General features: G+C 55.1%; 1 protein-coding gene across 24 annotated transcripts; it reads right to left on the reverse strand.

Annotated features, from left to right (window-relative positions):
* Positions 1-15: 15 nt before the first annotated feature.
* RPS6KL1 (ribosomal protein S6 kinase like 1) lies at positions 16-19,380 on the reverse strand. 24 transcript variants are annotated; one of them, XM_055360951.2, is made up of 13 exons: positions 19,243-19,369; positions 18,042-18,549; positions 17,351-17,635; positions 15,918-16,042; positions 14,587-14,679; positions 12,552-12,599; positions 7,842-7,889; positions 7,308-7,440; positions 5,600-6,205; positions 5,169-5,258; positions 4,919-5,001; positions 3,505-3,600; positions 1,708-3,194 (listed from the first exon to the last, which is right to left on the reverse strand). In XM_055360951.2, exons 3-13 carry the CDS (start codon positions 17,613-17,615, stop codon positions 3,084-3,086), a joined length of 1,698 nt encoding a protein of 565 aa, XP_055216926.1. In that variant the 5' UTR covers positions 17,616-17,635; positions 18,042-18,549; positions 19,243-19,369; the 3' UTR covers positions 1,708-3,083. The 24 variants fall into 24 exon arrangements, with proteins under 24 accessions (XP_030857420.1, XP_055216930.1, XP_055216935.1 ...); XM_031001560.3 differs by lacking the exon at positions 12,552-12,599 and having other exon boundaries at positions 16-3,194; XM_055360955.2 differs by lacking the exon at positions 3,505-3,600 and having other exon boundaries at positions 16-3,194; positions 19,243-19,357.
* Positions 19,381-20,778: the final 1,398 nt, after the last annotated feature.

Genomic DNA, 20,778 nt, shown 5'->3' on the forward strand with positions numbered 1-20,778 from the left:
AAGAGTCAACCTCTGTAAAAATATTTGAAGAGATTTATTCTGAGCCAAGTGTGAGTGACTGATGGCCTGTGATACAACTTTTAGGAGATCCTGAGAACATGTGTCCAGGGTCGTCTGGCTACAACTTAGTTTTATACATTTAATACATTTTAGGGAGACATAAGATACCAGTCAGTACATGTAAGATGTACAGTGGTTTGGTCTCGAGAGGCAGGACAGCTCAAGACCTGGGGATGTTGTCATAGGCAGAATCAAAGATTTTCTGATTGGCAATTGGTTGAAAGAGTTATTATCTAAAGACCTGGAATCAATAGAAAGGAATGTCTGGGTTACAATAAGGGGTTGTGGAGACCAAGGTTTTTTGCAGATGAAGCCTCCAGCCAGCAGGCTTCAGAGAAAATAGACTGTAAATGCTTCTCATCAGACTTAAGGAGCCTGTTTTAACAGTAATTCCAAAAGGGAGGGGAGTATAATGAGGAATGGCTGGCTCCCTCTTCCCACCATGGCCCGAACTAGCGTTTCAGGTTAACTTTGGAATACCCTTGACTGAGACGAGGGGTCCATACAGATGGTTGGGGGTCTTAGGATGTTTTTTGTTTTGTTTTGTTTCCATAAAGCATCATAGTCTCTTAGTGCCCCAGCTTCCTTGAGCCTGTCAAGCCATACTCTAGAATAGAGAATTTGGGGTCACCATCTTTGTGAAGCCCTTTCAAAACACCAGTAGACTTGCATTTTTTGTGAGGGCTTACATTGTTTCAGTGATGGATTTGGGAGGAGTGGGGGCATCTCATTTCATTTGGATTTGATAGCCTTGTGGACCAAGATGCTCAAGGTCAATACACATGAACAGGTGAGGGTTGATGACCTAGGAGCAGTGGTCAGTGAGCGTGAGTGTACAGGGCGGGTAGCTAACCTAGACTGCAGGTGGCAGGTGTGATGGATTCCAGGCTTAAACACAGCCTTGTCTTTTCTAGAGTCCCTGTCTGCTGAGCTCTTGCAGTGAGGCCATCCCTCTGTGAAGGTCTGTCACAGGAGGGCAGTGGGTCCCAGAGAGTAGAACTAGAGCTCTAGTAGATAGAAAAACAAATTAGGTTGAATGAAAGGAAGAACAGGATTTGGTGTTAGAAGCTTTAATTTATCTGGTAAACCTGCAAAATAGGCATTATTTGCCCCATTTTATCGAAAGGAGGTCGACTGTAAGAGCTGGGACCCACAGTATTCTAAACTCAGGGCCCAACAAAGTGTCAGATGTGTAGCTTTGGGTGGATGAAGCACAGAAGTTCCAGAAGTGACTTGTGCTTCATGAAGTGGTGGTTGGAAGTGGTCCAGCCTGACTTAGGGAGAGTAGCAGAAGGAACACTAACTTGCAACTCTGGCTAGGTTGTGTCCTTAACCTTTTTGAGCTTCAGTTTTCTCAGGAGCTACCGTCTGTTGCAGGGGGTCACTGTCAGGATGAAACTGGTATTCCCCCAGGCACCATGAGCCTCTTCCAAGGCTTCTTCATCCTCTTCCCCACAGAACCTGGTCCTCCCCGACCCCACCCCTTCCCCTGAGGCCCACATGGCATACTGCTCACCACCAGCCCTGCGTCCTACTTCCTGGCAGCCCCCAAGTTCGCTCTTGACTTCATTCTGGAGCTTCTACAGGGGAGCCTTCCAACCTGCCCCAATGAGCCGTGGTCATTGCATGGAAGAAGCGAGAACACCGTAGGCCAGAGCAGGCTTTATTGGGGCCGCGTAAACCCCAGGGAGAGGCAGGACGTGGACCACAGAGAGTCATGTACAGGCTGCGCTTTCACTTGTCTTCTCTGTCTCAGTCTCCTGAAGAGCCCAAGGAAGTCAAGTCTCCCCACCATGAGTGACAGGGGTCTGGCCTGACAGTTGGGCCTTCAGAGCCAGGCACGTGGACCGTGTCAGAAGCGCCACCTGGTGGTGACTGGGATGCTGGCAGGGAGGAGCTGAGGGCAAAACTCTAGTGGAAATTTCCCAGGTCGGTCCCACACCCCGGTGACAGGGTGAATGAACCCTGAGAGGAGCCCCCAAACTGGAGGCAATTGTCTTTGGGGTAACCACTCACCCCAGCTTTTCAGAGACCAGAGGCAAGACATTGCTGGCTAAGAGCCATGGATAGTTGTTCCATGCGTTTTGTGGTTTCTTATCCCAAAAGGGCATGAAGTCACAGTAGGCAGTGACATGGTAAACAGCCAAGGCCTGAGAGGGAGTCCTGATGGACACACCTTGTCTCAACTGCTTTGGCCTGGAGGCTGAATTGCTGTCCTCTTGCACCCCTGGAGCAGGCTGCCCCCCTTCCCCCACACAGATAGGCCCACTGGGGAGGAGGACTCTTGATTCTGGTTTCAGACTTGCTCTAAGGGGCAGAGCCGTGCATTCCTTCCTCCCCCCATTCCTCTTATTTTCTTCCCCTCCCTTTTGCTCTCCCAAGTCTGAAATCACAAGATAGGGGGTATGGTCAGGAATCGGGGGAGGGGGGGTCATCCTGTCCCCTACCTCATCCCTCCCTGCACAACAGATGGCATCCCTGCTTCTGGGCCTCCCCAGCTGCAGGAACAACTTCTGGTGGAAGAGGCCTACTCGCTGTGTGACTAAGAGGACTAGCCAGGACAGTCTGGTTTGGGTCCACTGAGCCAGTGGATCAGTGTCCTGAGATGAGTCTCCAGAGATGTCCTGAGTGGGGCACAACATGGCAGTGAGTGAGTCACAGAACCTCACAGTAGGGTGCAGCAGGTGGTCAACAGCTCAGCGCCAGTGCCACAGAAGGCAACCTTTAACATGGTGAGTCCACATGCTCAACGGGTCTGTTGACTGATGGGTGGAAGGTTCAAGCTGCTTAGCAGGGCAAGCCTTGACTGCCCCCACCTCCAGCTTTTCCAGGAGCTGGCCCTTCCTGGGTGGTGGCCATAATTCTGAGGCCCCAGTGGGAGCCCAGCAGGACAGACAGTGCCCTCCATTCCTCGCCCAAAGCCTGCTGATTGATAGAGGAGGGCCAGCCCTGGGTTGGGTGTCAGGCAAGGAGGAGAGGCGATCCAGACCAGGCCAGCTGCTTCCGTCACCTGCTCTGCCCTCTTACCCCACCAGTTTGCTCCACTGGATGGTACTGAAAAAGGGATGGGACTTGAGTTTGCTGACACCACCTTCTCCCATGCCCAGGCGCCGGGTAGGCTCGAACTGCAGCAGCTGCAGAGAGAGGCCCAGTCAGCTGGGCCACTCCAGCTGCGGAGGCATGGGGTGACCTCCAGGAACTCCAACCACTATGGCCTCTAGGGGGCCTGCTCCCTGGCAGCCTGGCCCATAGAACCCCCATTTTACCCTGGGGACATTGGTGGTGGTTGGCCACCAACATATAGAAATGTGTTGACCCTACTGCCCTCTGCACCCACATCAGACACTGAGCACGAAGCACACGTGGTTCAGACACAGTTCTGCACCCCTCCCAGCACCTTCCTCAGGCTAGGCAGCTGCTTCCTCTGGCCGGGCTACACCTCACCTCAGTCAGCAGAGAGGCCGCTGGGTGACTGAGCCACTCGGGTAGCTGGAGCTGGGTGTGGGCCTGGATTCCTGAAGGGTGGCTCTGGGACAGTGCCTGGGAGGACACAGGGAAGGGCCTCTGAGGAGGCAACCCCAGGACTGTCTACACTCCAGTGGCAGCCAGGATTTTTTTTCCCCATGTCACATCCCATGAGGAGGATGACAAAAATGATAGTTGCTACAGCCAGACACAGTGCCTGATGGCTAAGCAGTGCCTTTATATTATCCACGAAAGGCAAGAAACAGGCCCAGAGAGGTAAAGGGACTTGTGCTGAGTTCAGGGTTTGAACCTAGGTCTCTTGGCTCCAAGCTTGCTAGAAGCAACTATCTTGGGTTGCAATCAGGGCAGGCACTCTTGGGAATAGTGATGGAACTTGTCTCCTTATTTTAAAAATCCACATGGGCTATTCATTTGGCAGCAGGCCATGGCATGCTACCATCGGGGCCAAGGCAGCGGCGTGGCAATAAAAGAAAATAGGACCTCTCCACACCCCAGAAAGGCACAGCTTTGAGGAGCAGAGGGTCTGTCTGGAGGGAAGTATGAGCTTCCAGGAACCCCCAGGAGGAAGGCCAAGAGCTCTGGGCTGGAGAGGTGGGAGGAGACAGGAAAAGAGAGAGCCACTCTTGGGGAAATTGCAGCCAGGACTCTCGGGGCCCCGTGCCATGGGACGAAAGCAGGAGGGAGCCTGGATGGACTGGTCAGCTCTGGACTTCAGTTCACGCTGCATCCATTTCGGCTATTTCCTGCTCAAATGCAGTTTGGCCTCCCCCTTGGTGCCTACATAATGGCCTCAGTTGCAGTGCTCAGCTCATGAGGGGAGGACAGAAGGCAGAACCATCAACTGTTCCCAAGAGTGCCTGCTCTGATTGCAACCTGCAAACACAGGTTCCCGGAGTGTTTGCAGGGAGATCTTTTGAGCTCCTGGCTGACCCAGGCTGGACAGGGCAGCTGCTTGCCTGGGTGAAAGAGCCCCTCTCTCCCATCCTCCAGCTAAGGTCTGGGGGTGACAGCCAACGAGGTCATGGGTGGGAGGAGTGAACAGCAGGCTCAGGATGATTGAACAGCCTTCCAGGGAAGAAGGGCTGTGTCACATTCCGCACTTCCTCCAAATCTGACACCACCTGGGCCCAGGCTCTCTGGCAGAAACCTTCCCTGACCATCCCACTCTACTCGCATTCATAGAAGTTGACAGTTTCCTTAGCTATAGCCAACTAATGTGTTGGGAGTGCTAAGTGTGTCCCTAGCTTCGGGGGCAGTTGTGCTGGTAGGACAGCCAGGCAGTCTCTGCCCAGACTGGCTGGATGGACTAAGCCTGGCCCATCCCACACTCAGTGGCACCCACCAGGGCACTACACCCAGCCCAGCCACTCACCATTCCCGTCAGCAGTTCATACAGTAGAGACCCAAAGCTCCACCAGTCACAGGCTTCCGTCAGCTCGGAAATCCCACCCACCTCTGTGGGAACAAAAACACAGGTGTCCCAGCCTCACCTAAGAGGGCCTCTTCCATTCTCCTCAGCCTACCCAGACACCACCCACCCCCTCTGTCATTCTCAGACTCTGGGCGCAACCCACACAAAGGCACCCAGGTGCTAAGGCCCGCCCTGGCCTCCCCCTTCTTGCCTGGGGCGCTGTAGAGATTGTCCACGGCCTCCCCGCAGCACTGGGGCTCCACCTCTGACCACTCGCCAAAATATGTGAGCCGGATGTGACCTCCAGTGTGTGGGAGGAAAAAGGAGGGGACAAAGATTGAGGACAGCTGATACAGGGGAGGGGGTTGCAGGGCTTCCCCCAACGGTCATGCGGTGGGAGCCAATGGCCTGGCTGGGCAGAACCTGGGCAGGGGCACAGCACCCTCCACAGAGGCACAGCACTCTGAGCCCACAGGGTACTCCCAGGAGCCTCGGCCAACAGACTCCAGCCTAGGCCCCCTGAAAGGCTGGCTGGGGCCAGGGAGGAGCAGACAACCTTGGAGGTCCCCTCGACTTTGGGGATCTCTCGTCCTCTGCCTGGACGCTTTGGGGGCTACCCCACTGAGGGGTGAGGGCACCTACCTGCCTGGTCCAGGAGCAGGTTCCCGGGGTGGAGGTCCCGGCACAGCACCCCCTGCTCATGCAGCGCCTCCAGCGCTACCAGCGTCTCTGCTGCCCACTGCTTCACCTGCTCCTCTCTCACACTCCAGGTGGCCCTGCCACAGCCCCGGCCGGCCCCATCTGCTGACAGGCAGCTCTGATCCATGCCTCGGCCACAGCCCCCTAGCAGCGGGCCAGCCCCCTCAGGAACCCAAGTGAGCCCCTGAGGGGGCCCAGCGTCTGAGTTCTGGCCAGCCCTCCTAGCTTGAAGGTGCAGGTGGCCACCTGAGGCCTTTGGAAGGTCCGAGGAGCCAGAGGTGCTGGTCCTGGCTGTGGGTTCACCTTCAGCCTCCCTCTGGGGTCTGGTGGATGGGGCCTCCCCAGCTAGGAGAAGGTTCGGAGAAGTCCTAGGAGGCTCCAGGGCGATTCTGTCCTGGCCAGGGGTATGGCCTGAGGGAAGCCTCGCTGGGGTCAGGAGGTTGAGGTGGGGGTTGAGCTGGGCCTTCATCCTCTCCTGGGTAGAGCCAGAGCTGAGCCCAGAATGTCGGGGGTGTGCCTGGGAGAGCAGGTGGGACCAGAGAGTGCCTCCTGGGCCATGCAGAGGGAGCGGTGAGCGTGGGGACAGGGAGAAAAAGAGTATGGATGCCAGGGCCGGCTCCCACTCCTGCCTCCCTTCTGTCTTGGGCACAGACTTTCCGCCTCTGGGTGTCCTGGCCTAGTTCAGCCCCTCACCTCTGCTCCCTCCCACCCCTCAGCTTAGAATGCCCTCTGCCCTCCTCTTGACCCACCTAAAGTGGGCCCAGCCTTACAAACTGGCACACCACCGATAGACGTCCAGCACTATCAGTGTCCGTGGTTTGGGTGGTGGGTTCACTAGTGTGAACACTGTTTTTAGGGAGACCGATATAAAGAAATTTAAAGAAAAGTCAGGCACACACTTATGATGACTATGTGTCATGACCCCAGATGTGCACCTCACTTTAAAAAGTCATCAATACAATCATCAGTATCTGCTACGTGGCCCAGTTCCTGTCCTCATAACTTCAGTCACCACCACCCTGTCTGGCCACTCCCAAGGGATCGGCACAGCCCGGAAAAATGAAAAGAGCCAACGCTGGAGTAAACAGCGACAGAGGAGACAGCTGTGATTCTCACGCCCACCCACGATGTGGACATCCACCCCAGGATGTCCCCTGCCCCCTTGGTATCACACAGGGGCCTACAACAGCCTGACTGGCCTCCAGAAAGGCCGGGTCCCCTGGTCTGTGCTGTACATCTGGTGCAAGCTCCGCCCCTCCCCAGGGCTCAGCTTTTTTTTTTTTTTTTTTTTTTGAGGCAGAGTCTTGCTCTGCTGCCCAGGCTAGAGTGCAGTGGCGTGATCTTGGCTCACTGCAACCTCCACCTCCCGGGTTCAAGCCATTCTCCTGCCTCCACCTCCCAAGTAGCTGGGATTACAGGCACGTGCAAGCACACCTGGCTAGTTTTTGTATTTTTAGTAGAGACAGGGTTTCACCATGTTGGCCAGGCTGGTCTTGAACTCCTGACCTCAGTTGATCCGCCTGCCTCGGCCTCCCAAAGTGCTGGGATTACAGGCGTGAGCCACCATGCCCTGCCAGGGCTCCGCATTTTAAGGGTTGACAACATACCCCAAAGGCCTGGGGAGCTGACAGGGGGCCCCAGGCCTGCTCACCTTGCACATGCTCCAGGTGCAGGAAGATGGAGTCCTCGCTCACAAAGTACCTGAGCAGCTTCGTCATGTAGGGCACTCCATGTGGGATGATGGTCAGCCGCTCCCTGCTCACCATGTGGCACCTGGGTAGGCTCTGGGAGGAGCAGGGCAGGCAGATCAGCCGGGGACAGGCCAGAGACTGCTGCTGTTAGGGGACCTCCTAGCCCTGGTTTCAGGGGCACCCGAATGAGGGTGGAGCAACTGCCTCCCTCAGTTCCTGACCTGTCCTTACCCCCATTGCCCCTGTAGAATCTGGGTCCTCCACCCTCTAGCCAAAGAGGGGGCAGTGTGTGTGCATGTGTGTTTGTGTGTATGTGTATGTTTGTGTGCGCATGCATGTGTGTCCATCTGGAAAGTGGGGCATGTTCAGGCAGAACAAGCAGCTTTTGTGGGAGGGAGTGCAGGCTTCAAATGCAGGTTCTGGGTAGGAGTTTCCAAGAGCCCTGAGAAAGATCCAAGGGGAATGCAGAGTGGCAGGGGCAGGGTGGCACCTGCCTTCACCACAAAGGTCCCTCCGGTTGCCGGGTCCTGGACCAGCTGCACCTGCCAAAGTCCAAGAGGCACTGGTTAAGGCAGGTACTAGCCCCTGGGGCTCCGTGACCCCAGCCTGACCCCCTCCCAGGTTCCTCCACTGAGGCTGATTCACTCCAGTGGCAGGGCAGGGAGGGCGGGCTTTGGTGGCACTCCTGAAGCAGACATCGATCCTATCCTGCTCACCCACCCCTGCTAGACCTGTGGTCTCAGATGCTGCCTCCTCCAGGAAGCCTTCCCAAGATTACAGGGGCTGGGGTCCCTAATCTGTCTCCAATGCTCTCTTAGTTCACCCTTAGGAGAGCCTCTTCACACTGTCTAATCTGTCTCCCACTGGACTGTGAGCTCAGTATTCCCGGAGCCCTGCACAGTGCAGGGATGTAGTAGGTGCTGGACACATGCACTGTGAGCAGCCCGGGCCTTGGCTCACTGTGTGTGTGGTGGGCATGCGAGCAGAATGCCCTGCCCTCTCCCTGCCCACGCTGGGCCAGGCCTCACGCCGCCTGACGGGAGGGCTGAGAAGCCCTGTTCTACCTGGACCCCAGAGATCAGCTGAGAAGCCCTGTTCCACCTGGACCCCAGAGATCAACTGAGAAGCCCTGTTCCACCTGGACCCCAGAGATCAGCTGAGAAGCCCTGTTCCACCTGGACCTCCAGAGATCCACCCCTCACCCACGGCCTTGGCTAGAGCCCCAACATCCTGCAGGGTCTGAGGTGTCATGGCTGGAAGGGACCTCAGAGCCAGTCACTTCCTCTGATCTCGTTTTACAATTGAGGAAGCCGCAGCTCTGAGGTGACTCCAGGTCTCCCCAGCGCAGCCATGTTGTGTGGGCTTGGCACGCTGCGTTCAGGCCTTTTTCCCACTCCACTCCACCCCCTTCATTTACACAAACCCCCATGACACAAGTTTGTCTATGTGAAAAACCTGCACATGTACTCCTGACTGCAAATAAAAATTAAAAGTAAATAAGTAAAGTCCGCTCGAGAGGCCGTCTTTGGAGAGCAGCCTCTCCTTCTTGTGTTGGTTTCCATTAGAGGCAGACGCTGTCAATCGCAAGGTCAGGGCCATGTTTGGAGTTGGGCCCCTGACTCATCTGCATGGTGGGCAGGGGCGGGCCCCAGCATAGGAGCGGGCACATGGGTACGTCGAGGGCGGGAAGGCAGAGGATTCAGCCCAGGTGAGGGCGTGTGGAGGCAAGGCCAGCACCCTGGGGTTGTGACTCCTTGGCTGTTGGCCTGCCCTGCGGACATTACCCAGGGAGGCTGTGGCCAGCCATGGTCGGGGTGGGAACTGGGCCCTGAGGCCAGGCTGCTGGGGAGTGAGGAAGGCCACAGCTTGGGATCAGGGTAGGGGAAGGGGCACTGGGCTTCGATCTTGGGCAAATTGAATTGATTTTCTCATCTACCAACCAGGAATTCCAAATGCCTACCTTCCCTACATCTCTGGATTGTTGGAGCCATACAGAAAGCCCTTGGTGAGGGCCAGGTGTGGTGGCTTATGCCTGTAATCCCTGTAATTTGGGAGGCCAAGGCGGGTGGATCACCTGAGGTCAGGAGTTCAAGACCAGCCTGGCCAACATGGTGAAACCTCGTCTCTACTAAAAATACAAAAATTAGCTGGGCATAGTGGTGCCCGCCTGTAATCCCAGCTACCTGGGAAGCTGAAGTAGGAGAATCACTTGAACTCAGGAGGCAGAGTTGCAGTGAGCCTAGATCAAGCCACTGCACTCTAGTCTGGGCAACAGAGACAGACTCCATCTCAAAAACAAAACAAAACAACAAAAAACAAAAAACCAAGAAAGCCCTTGGTGAGTGGAAAGGCTGTGAGAATGTCAGTGATCACATCTGCCAAGTCACATGGCCTCTCTGAACCTTGCTCTTTTTAAGTACAAAACGGGGTCATAGCAGCACTTCCTTCAGGGGGTCCTGAAGAGGATTCTGTCAAAGCAGGCAATTCAGGCAGAGCAGCAGCCTGCACCTGCCGCAGAACACACCCTTGATAACCTGTCGTGATTATTACCAGTGTCATCCGAGGGGAAGCCCACCCTGGCTGTAAAGTGATTACTCTGTGCTAAGCACTTTACATAGGTTGTTTAATTTTACCCCCACAATCCTGCCAAAATTCAGGCCTGAGCCTCAGAGAGGTTATGTTGCCTACTGTCCCACTGCTAAAAAGTGGTCAAGTCAGGACCTGAACCCAGACAGGATGATCCCGGAGCCCTGCAGACTTTACTGGAACTGGGGGCACAACCAGGTGACCTTGGCAATGGCCTTCCCTCCTGAGCCTGTTTCTCCATCATCAGTGAAAGGAAGGCAGTGGACTAGATGAGAGCGCCCAGGACCCTTTTCTCAGCAGGAGCAAGGTGTCCTCTCCAACCACCAGAGGTCTCTCCTCCAACAGCCAGAGACCGAGTCCAGCCTGTGCTTGGCTCCCTGACCAAACTTGTGCAATGTTAGAAAAAGCAAGGAAGAAAACTCTGGAGTCATTTAGGAGAACAGAGTTTCCCACAAATCCTGACACCCCAGATAATTCCCCACTGTCCCTTGCCAAGTGGGATTCCCCACCACCTTGTCCTGGGCAAGGGCCTGTAACTGACAGAGTCCAAAAAAACTAGCGAAGGAGGGAAGGCTGAGGAGGCCAGAAATAAACCTTGATCCATACACTGAAAGATTTCTGTTAAAAACATATTAAAACCAACCTCAGTATTCAGAAATAGACTAAAACATTAACAGTGATTATCTTGGAGTTCGGCAGGATTCAGGGGATTTTCTTTTTCTTCTCCATTTTCTTTCATTATATTTCAAAAGGGCAGCAAAGCAGCAGGCATTTTCCTATTCATCCAACCAAACAAGAAACTCCTTTTACTCAGTGGTTTGGAGGATGGAGGACTGTCTAGTGCCTTGACTTCTTTGTTTATTATTTATTTTTTTTGAGACGGAGTTTCACTGCTGTTGCCCAGGCTGGAGTGCAATGGCGTGATCTCAGCTCACTGCAATCTCCGCCTCCCAAGTTCAAGCGATTCTCCTGCCTCAGCCTCCCAAGTAGTTGGGATTCCAGGCATGCGCCACCACACCCAGCTAATTTTGTATTTTAGTAGAGACGGGGTTTCACCATGTTGGTCAGGCTGGTCTTGAACTCCTGACCTCAGGTGATCAACCCACCTTGGCTCCCCAAAGTGTTGGGATTATGGGTGTGAGCCACTGTGCCCAGCCCCGCTGACTTCTTTGAACCTCAGTTTAATTCTCTGTAGGACAAGTATTAAAATGCAGCACTGTCCAATTGAACTTCTTATCATGATGGCAGGATTATATGTCTGCACTGTCCAATATGGAAGCCAGTAGCCACATGGGGCCATTGAGCACTTGAAATGTGACTGGTGCAACTGAGACACAGATGACTTCATTTTAATGAATATGAATGCACAGAGGCTTATGTGCCTAGTGACTACTGGGTTGAACAGCACCCTATAAGGCTTCGTTCCCCCATGGTGACTGTGAGGATTTAATGCCACAGCTCTGTAAATGAGAAGGTTCCATACAACTGTCGGGTGAGCCTTCCATTTGGGAAGATGGAAGGCAGTTCTGAGTGCTTTCTCTCACCTTTTAAAAAAGAGCAATTGTTTTAAATAAAGAGACCCACTGAATTCTTGGGACAGAGGAACAATTAAAGCTTTGGTGAAACACGGTAAATCTTTTCTTTAAAGATGCACAAAGTATCAAAATCCCAGGAGGACTCTCCCATGGAACAAACAAGCCTAAAGGTTTCAAACAAGTTCTTAAACTCAAAGGCCCACAGGGGCCAGGGATGTGAGCAAATAGGCAGGGTGGAGGCGCAGAAGGGAGGGCTGGTGCCCCGTCTAAGGCAGGCATCTCCTCCTCCACTCCCTGCTGCCACGGGGGAATGGGAGCCCAGCATTTCCAGATCTGATTTTTTCAAGAGAAGCAGGAAATCTGGACTTTTATAAGAATCTGCACATTTTCAAATGTTGGTAACAACTAAAAAAACCCAAAAAACAAACAACAAAAAAAACACCCCTGTGTTTAAGCCAAATAAAAGAAGAAGTGACTTGGATGACCTTCTTTTTCTTCCTCCACCCTGTCTCAGAGCCTGGCTCCTGCACGAGGCTCAGCAAATACCCGGTGATGTCTCCCTGGCCCCCAGGCTCTGAGGCCAGGCCCTTGGGTATTCTGGCTGCTTACCAAGTCCCGACCCACCCACCTCACTGCTCCCTGCCACCATCTCTTCAGCCCTTAGTTATCCTAACAGCCGGACACGTTAGGGGTCACTCAAGCATCATCCCGAGCAAGCCCTTTGCTTCCTCCCTGGGCCTGAGGGTTGCTGCTGGCTGGCACTGCCCACTTGCCCAGATCTGTCTGGGCAGAGCTGTGGAATGGAACAAGGGTGACAGTATATCCAAGTCTGGCTGCAGGGACCCAGGCCCAGGGGCAGTAACACCTTTCCTAATTTGGGGAAAGTGATGCTCCTGGCTTGGGCATGACACAGGGAAAGGAAGTAGGATCTCAGGAGGGAGGTGAAGTCCTTAAGTTGAGTACCCAAGACAGGATAAAAAAGAAAAAAAAGAAGTGTAGTCCTGAAATAGAATGCGGCGGGCCAGTGGCTCACGCCTGTAATCCCAAGTGTTTTGGGAGGCCTAAACGGAGGTGGAGGATCACCTGAGGCAAGGAGTTTGAGACCAGCCTGGGCAACACAGCGAGATCTCTCTACAAAAAATAGAAGACAATAGCAGGGCTTGAGACTGTGGTCCCAGCTACTCAGGAGGCTGAGGTGCGAGGATTGCTTGAGCCTGGTAGGTCGAGGCTGCAGTGAGCTGAGATCACGCCACTGCACTCCAGCCTGAGCTACAGAGCGAGACCCTGTGTCAAGAAAAAAAAAAAATGGTTGGGCTTGGCTTTAATTTGTGCTTTCCATCTGCAGGGGCCTCGAAACACTGGATTCCTAAACCACTTTCCTGAGGCTAAACAAGTTTGGGGAATTCTGTGTCACAGTGTACATCTGCACCTAAACACTCTAAGAACTCCGATCATTAAGAAACAAAGCCATATAACTTCAACTCGCTGTTTTCCTATCATACTCAGCTCAGAACCCCTCTCACCACAACACCTATGGTTCAGCGGGATCCTACCGGGAGGCACGGTGTCAGTCACCTCCCGGCCAGTCCCTGGGAACGGCTGTGCTCAGCCAAGGTTGGGTCGTGGTCACTGACACTCAAGCAGTGGGGAGGGGACCGTGGCAGATGGAAGCTGGCAGGGCCTGCGCTGACAGTCTGGGACCTGCCCCAGGGACCCAGGAGAAGCAGCTGGAGTAAGGCCCGGGAGCAGAAGCCTGCGTGCCTCCCAGCTCACTCCTGTCACTTGTATTTAGAGCCATCAAGCATGTACTCAGTGTCACAGCATGTGCCAGGTCTTTCCCCAAAATTGTTTTGTTTTACCTCCCAGATCACCCCATTGGGGGAGAATTCTCATCTCACTTTCCAGAGGAAGAAACCACAGCTCAGACAGCAGGGGGCTTGCCCGTGGCCACCCGGGGTGGTGCCCAGCGCGGGGCCTTCCCGCAGGCAGCATGTCATCCTCCTGCCTGTGGGAAGTACAGGACTGTCTCCTTTTCTCTGTGGGCCCCCAGATCTACCAAAATCACCCAGCGAGTATGTTAAATAACAGATTCTTGGGCATCTGTATTTTTAGGAAGCTCTCCATTTAGCCAGCTTGGTAAAGAACTTCTTGGGTGACTATTCCAGGGTTCAGGGGAAGAGGGGAACCTCATACTGGCTGGACTCTGAATTGACCTCATTGTCTGTCCTTCTAATCAGAAGCACTCTAACAATGAGTGCCCCGAGTAAGGGTTGGGACGTCGCCTCCTATCTTCTTGTCTGCCCTGAATAAGGCAAAGCATGCGAGATGGCATTGGGACAGGGTAAAGTTACAGTTAGGTCAGGAGAGGAAAAAAAGGGTAGACTTGCCAAGGCCCTGGGCAAGGACGGGCCACTGCGGGCCCTCTATGGACAGGTTTCTGGAGTTGAGCACGTCCCAGCCGCAGGAAGTCCCCAGCTGTGCTCGGTAGAGCGTCTTGGCTGCAGCCCTGGGGTTCAGGGTGAGTGTGGTGGGGGTGCTGTGGGAAGCGGGAAGTGGGAGTGAGCAGGGCCTCGAGGGCTGGCAGGGTGCCCTGGGCATAGCTCCTCGCTCCTCCTGCAGTTTCTGTCCCAACTCTCCCAAGGAGCAGGTTTTCTGGATCTGAGCTGCAAGGCTGTGGAAAGGGCCTGTCTGCCTCTTCTTTTTATATTTTATTTTATTTTATATTTTATTTTATTTGAGATGGGGTCTTGCTATGTTGCCCTGGTTGGCCTCTAACTCCTGGGCTCAAGCAGTCCTCTTGCCTTGGCCTGGTGCTTGGCCCAAAGTGCTGGGATTCCAGGTGTGAGCCACTGTGGCTGGCCAATCAGCCTCTTCCCATTCCCTGCATTTTCCTCCCCAGGACCCAGGACCAAAGTCATGCGTGTTAGGGATGGGGGAGAGGTGGGAACTGCTGGACACAACTGCACTCGCACTCCCCACTGACCCCTGCCCACCTCCTCTGGAGGAGTGGGGGCCACTGCTACAGACCTGCTTTCAGCATATCATGTCTCTCTCCCCACCACCACCCCAAATTGCATACACTGTCTCCCTCCTGCAAGGCGAGTGTCCACTCACTCACCTTCTCGATGACCCCGACCACCCTGCAGCCCCTCAGCTGCTCCACGGCAGAGCTCAGCGTGCGAATGGGCCGGAGCCTCAGGCTGCTGAAACCCTGCAGAGGAGGGAGACAGGCCACACACAGCCTCAGGGCCGAGCCCTCCTTGGCCATGGCCTTCTCACCAGGCATCAGGCAGGGGCTTCTGGATGCAAGGAGAACAGTTGGGAGGGCAGGGGTATAGGCAGGCCCCACCCCACAGTGGCAGGCTGGGTGGAAAAGCTGGCCTTTACTGACAGGCACCCATACTGGTCCAGGGTGGTCAGGCCGACCTCTCTGCTGAGCCCATCCAAGGCCCATGAAGTTCTCTGGGCTTCAGAAGCCCCCTCTCAAAAGCCCCATCTAGGCCAGGTGCAGTGGCTCACGCCTGTAATCCCAACACTTTGGGAGGCCGAGGCGGGCAGATCACTTGAGGTCAGGAGTTTGAGATCAGCCTGGCCAACATGGTGAAACCCTATCTCTACTAAAATACAAAAATTAGCCGAGCATGGTGGTGCCTGCCTGTAACTCCAGCTACTTGGGAGGCTGAGGCAGGAGAATCGCTTGAACCTGGGAGGCGGAGGTTGCAGTGAGCCAAGATCATGCCACTGCACTCCAGCCTGGGTGACAAAGCGAGACTCCATCTCAAAAGATGCAGATGCTCCCAAGGTGGGGATAGGGAAGTAACCTGGGAACGTGTGAGTCTCAGGGAACGTGCCTTGAAGACCAAGCACCTACTTTGGGGAAAGGCAGCCGTACAGGATGCAGTGAGCCAAGGAGGGCTGTGTGAGTACGCGCAACCGTGGGGTAAGAAGCGCGCGTGCATTTTCCACCCTCACTGAACACTTACTGGTTTAGAGAAAGCCATGTGGGGACTGTGTGTGCACATACATGCACACAGATATGTGTGTGTACACACAAGGGTGTCGGGGTCTGCTCCAAATCGCATGCCGGTTCACAACAGAGACAGAATCAGGAGGCTCTGAGTGTGGACACACATAAGCGTGTAAATTGAACAGTGTGCAAGGCTGGCAGATGTATATGTGCACACATGGCAAGTGCTCTGTGAGGGAAGCAGACGACTGGAGATGACTCAGTGAGTTGTTTGAAAATGAATGAACCATGAGGCGTGGGAGAGAGAGGAAGCCAGGAGGAAAAGAAGATGGGCCGCCCTGGCACACTCCAGCCCGAATAATGACTTCCACTGCCGGCCTCTGCCCTGCAGCCCAGGGCGGGCCTGTGGGTGTCGGGGCTTCTGCAGTCTCCCCTCAGAGCCCTCCTCCCGCTCAGGCCTTTGGGCGGGGGGGTCTCCTCACCGCGCTGGGGCTGGCTCCACTGCTCAGCGGCCGCTGCAGGTGGCAGTTGAAGATCTCCTCTGCCCGCCGCAGGTATTTGGTAATTTTCAGCTTCACAGCCTCACGTCGCTCCTTGTTGGGGTCAACTGTGGGGGACAAGAGTCACCAGGGTCCCCAGCCATGGCCTCGGAGGGCTGGAGTTCCAGCTCCCATTGCCTGCCCTCTACCCTCCCAAGGAGTGAGCTCCTGTTTCTAAGGCTGGTTCGGCAAATTCTGCCCCCAGATTGCTTTGTGAGCCCCTCCTCTGGGGTGGGGGACCAGCCAGGAAGGAGGAGGAAGGGAGCTGGCAGGAGGAGGTTAGGAACCAGGGTCACTCCTCAGCAGACAGCACTTCACCATTAGCACCCACCGCCTTGCTGGCGGCTGTCACACCCTGGGAAGGGACAGGGTGGGGATTTCCCCATCCATTTTTTCAGAGGAGGGGATAGAAGATTCCAGAGAGCATTGCTTCTTCCATCTCTGATGCCCAGTGTAAAGAAGGCTAGGGTGGGGACCAGGATCGGGGGATAAAGGAATTTGCTGGACAGACTGGAAGCCCAGGCTTGAAGGGTCTCTTCAGCCAGAGGGCAGGAAGGGCCCAGTGCCCACCTCAAGGCCTGGCCACCAGGGCCCACAGGCGTCTCAAAATGGCCTCAGCACCAGCCTCTCCCCTGACATGGAAGTTCCTCACGCTGCCCTGGAGGGACCTCCCCTCTCGCCTCTAGGCCTTGAATGTTCTTTCTGGAACTCTAGCCAGTTCTTCAGCTGGATAACACACCTACCATTCTCCAGTGCTCAGATTAGAGATCTAACATCTAGAAAATGCTCTAGGCCGGCCCAGTCTGACCTCAGTTTCCCTCTTTCCTCTCTTCACTTCCCCCCTAATCCTCTTCCTACCTGAGACTATAATGGTCCAAATCAACTCATCAGTCTCCCCCCACTAGAATGCAAACTCCCAGAGGGCAGGAGCCCAGCCCAGCTCCAGGGACAGTCAGGTGTAGTGGGCCAAGTACACAGCCTGTGAAGTCAAACCCCAGTTCTGCCATTTGATAGCTGTGGAGCCTTGAGCAAGCTACTGAACTGCCCCATGCCTCAGCTTCCTCATCTGGAACATGAGAATGTAAAAAAATGGTTCCTGTGTGCTTGGAACGACATACAACAACATATATAGTAATTTCTATTACTGTGACACTCAAATGAATGAATCTACATGAAGCCCTTAGAATAGTACCTGGCATGTAGAAACTGCTTAATAAGTGCCAGCTATCATTGTCTTTTATGGAGGCCCTGCAGGCCAGCATAGTGCCCTGCTCACTCAGTACAAATGGACAGGGGACAAGACAGATGGGTGACAGAAAGAGCCCTGCACTGGCCCTTCCCCACCCACCCCAGCCCTGCCCAGCCCCGGTCCTCACCGTGTATGCCACGGAGCAGCACGTCCACGCCATTCTGATAGTGGTTGAAGGCCGCCTCATAGTCCTCACTAACATCACGCTCCAGGGCCAGCCGGATCTGCGTGGCCGCATCCACCAGATAGTCACCTTTTGTCATGTCAGGCACTCCCAGAGCCACCCTGTTGCAAAACTGCTCCAGGTACACGCGAGCCTGGGACCGTGCTCGTGAGCAAGGCTCAGGCTCCAGGCCGGGGCTGGGCAGGCACTCACAGGCCACCAGGCTCATGGCTGCCCTGCAGCTGGGACCTGGAATGGGCAAATGCATTAGGGAGGACCCAGCTGGGAGCAACACCCCTATCCGCACCCCAGTTTCCTCCACTGAATGTCAGGGAGACTAATATTCACCTCCAAAGACTGAAGGGGTCAGAGCTAAAGTGGGTAGGGTCTTTTCATGGATCCAGGTCCTTCCTAAGTGGTGGTAATGATAGAATCATAACCAACTCAGGATTCTGTTTTCTTCTTTTTTTTTTGAGTCAGAGTCTCACTATGTCACCCAGGCTGGATTGCAGTGGTGCGATCTCGGCTCACTGCAACCTCCACTTCCCGGGTTCAAGCAATTCTCCTGCCTCAGCATCCCAAGTAGCTGGGATTACAGGCACTCGCCTACCACACCTGGCTATTTTTTGTATTTTTAGTAGAGATGGGGTTTTACCATGTTGGCCAGGCTGGTCTTGAACTCCTGACCTCAAGTGATCCGTCTGCCTCGGCCTCCCGCAGTGCTGGGATTACAGACGTGAGCCACTGCGCAGACCTGGGGCTCTGTTTTCCTTTCCAATCAAATTCAGTTCAGCAAACATTTCTGGAGCATCTGGTACTGTGTTGAGCTCTGGAGAGAGCTGAGGATATCTGTGATCCACAGCCACCTTCACAGGGCCTCCGTGGAGCAAGCTTGGTATGCAGTACGCATTCAGCATATGGAGGCCACACACGCTGGGCTCAAATGCTGTTCCTCATGCTGTTCCCTCCACCCTGCCTGTTGTCCCCTCCCTGCTCCTCCTGTGGGAATCTCATTTACCCTTTGGGGTTTAGCACTTCTCCGTGGACCGGATGGATTGCCCCTGCTGTGTTTTGTTCCCTTGGTCCTGAGGTCAGTGTGGTCAGCGAGTGAGGACCCCTCCTGGAGCCAGCAGAGAGCAGAGCATAGAGCTGGGCTGTAAGAACTGTTGGCAGACGGAATGACTGAGTGGCAGACTCGGTGCCACGTTGGATGGGGGTAGAAGAGGGCAGGGTGACCCAGCCCCAGGGAGGGTCGCTCTGTCCTCCTGGCTTTACTTTTGAGAAGGTCATGTGGCCTCCAAGGACCTGACAGCAGCTTCTTCCTGAGCAATGTGTGACCCAGGCGGCCAAAGGGATGACAGCCGTGGCTGCGGGAAGGGAAGGGGCTCAGAGAGAAGCCCACAAAGCTGCCCCGCCTTTGCTCTCCCAGGTCCCACTGGGAATGGGCAGGGCCCGGAACTTCCAACCCCAGGTCATTTGGAGAGAGAGAGGAGAGAGCAGGATGGGCGGTGGGGCGGGGAGGGAGACCCATAGCCTCAGCCGGCGGGGAGCTGAATCCCGGCCAGGATGCGGCCAGGAGGCGGAGGGAGGCCGCACCATCCCTGCTCGGCCAAGCCCAGGGGATCTTGAGGCTCTGAGGCCTTGCTCTGGGGGGTGCCCGGGTAGGACTGGCTTCAGGGGCCACCCCGCCGGGCAGGGTCCTGCCAGGCAGGGCCGCCGGCCCCGCCTGGACACAGAAAGCGGCGCGTGCAACCCACGGGGCCCCAGCCGCAAGGTGCACGGTCCCAGGGTGGAGGGACGGCCGAGGGGGCCCCTCGCCTGGGAGGGTGGAGAAGGGACCGGACAAAACACCGTACCTGCCCGAGCTGGGAGCCGGGTCCGCGGGCCAGGCCTCCCCCTCACGTACCGGCCCTTCACGCCAGAGCGCGCCGCGGGCCGCTGCTTTCCGGCATCCAGCGTGTGGGGCCAGCCGGTGCAGCGCGGCCATTGGCTGCGGATGAGCTCATACTTGAGCCTTAGAATAAACCACCAATCACCGCCCGGCTCGGCTCCTGCCGGCCTTAAAGCCGCAAGGTCTGCACGGCTGGGCTGTGAGGGGAGGGGGGCGGGGGGCGGCTTAGAGAGGGGAGGGTGGGATGGGATGTGGGGTGGGCGGGGAGAGCAGGTCTAGAATCATCCAGGGATGCGGAAGGGGCTGCTTCAGAAATCTAGACGTGCCACTTCTAGGACTTTTCTCATTCATTGCTTCATTCATTTATTCAACGATTCAGTGCTATGTATTGAGAGTCTCCCATGCATGAGGAGCTGGATGTTGAGATACAGCCGTGAACTAGACAGCGCTGTTTACATCCGCGTGGGGCTTACAGTCTAGTGAGGGCTACCGAGAGTAAAGAACCCAGCAACAGAAGGCTTTTGATGTCAGAACCGAGCTTAAAATTCAAGACATAGGCCGGGTGCGGTGGCTCATGCCTGTAATCTCTGCATTATGGAAGGCTGAGGCGGGAGGATCATTTGAACCTAGGAGTTCAAGACCAGCCTGGGCAACATAGGTAGACCCAATCCCTATAAAAATTACAAAATTTAGCCGGGCATGGTGGCGTGTGCCTGTGGTCCCAGTTACTCAGGAGGCTGAGGTGGGAGGATGGAGTGAGCTCGGGAGGTTGAGGCTGCAGCGAGCCGAGATCGTGTCACTGCACTCCAGCCTGGGTGATGGGGCAACAGATCACAGGCAACCCTGTGACACAGATCTCACCTGCAGGTTCAGTGCTGACTGGCTTCACACTGTCCCCCGGCTGCACTTGCTCTACCTTAGACACCCTTTCATACTTTCTCCCTCTGACTCCCACCCGTCCCCCTATCCTCACTCTCAGCCAGCACTGTTGCTTCATCCTTCCCTTGACAGCAGTGGCGCACAGACTCCCACAGGCTTGCTCTTGGCCCGCGGGCGGCGCTGTGCCCACACTCTGCTTCCAACCTTTTTCCACAGGTGACTGTGCCCCATCGAAGGCCACCCTTCCAGGTAGGCATCAGTCCCGTGCCATCACCTACTCAGCGACACCACTCCAGCGATTCTCCCGTCTCTCCCACTAGATAATTCCCATCTGATACAAACATAATGCTTGTTTCTCCCCTCTTAAAAGCAAAACAAGAAAACAAACCAAAATACACTCTAGGCCTCACTTCTTCCTTTACCTACCACCCTAGGTTTGCAGTACGGCTAATTTTCTTTTTCTTTTTCTTTTTTTTTAGTAGAGATGGGGTTTCACCATATTGCCCAGGCTGGTCTCAAACTCCGGAGCTCAGGTGATCCACCCACCTTAGCCTCCCAAAGTGTTGAGATTACAAACGTCAGCCATGACATCTGGCCCAAAAGTAAACTTTTAAAACACATC

This window comes from Gorilla gorilla, chromosome 15 (assembly GCF_029281585.2).
Source record: "Gorilla gorilla gorilla isolate KB3781 chromosome 15, NHGRI_mGorGor1-v2.1_pri, whole genome shotgun sequence".
In the NCBI taxonomy this organism is placed as follows: Eukaryota; Metazoa; Chordata; class Mammalia; order Primates; family Hominidae; genus Gorilla; species Gorilla gorilla.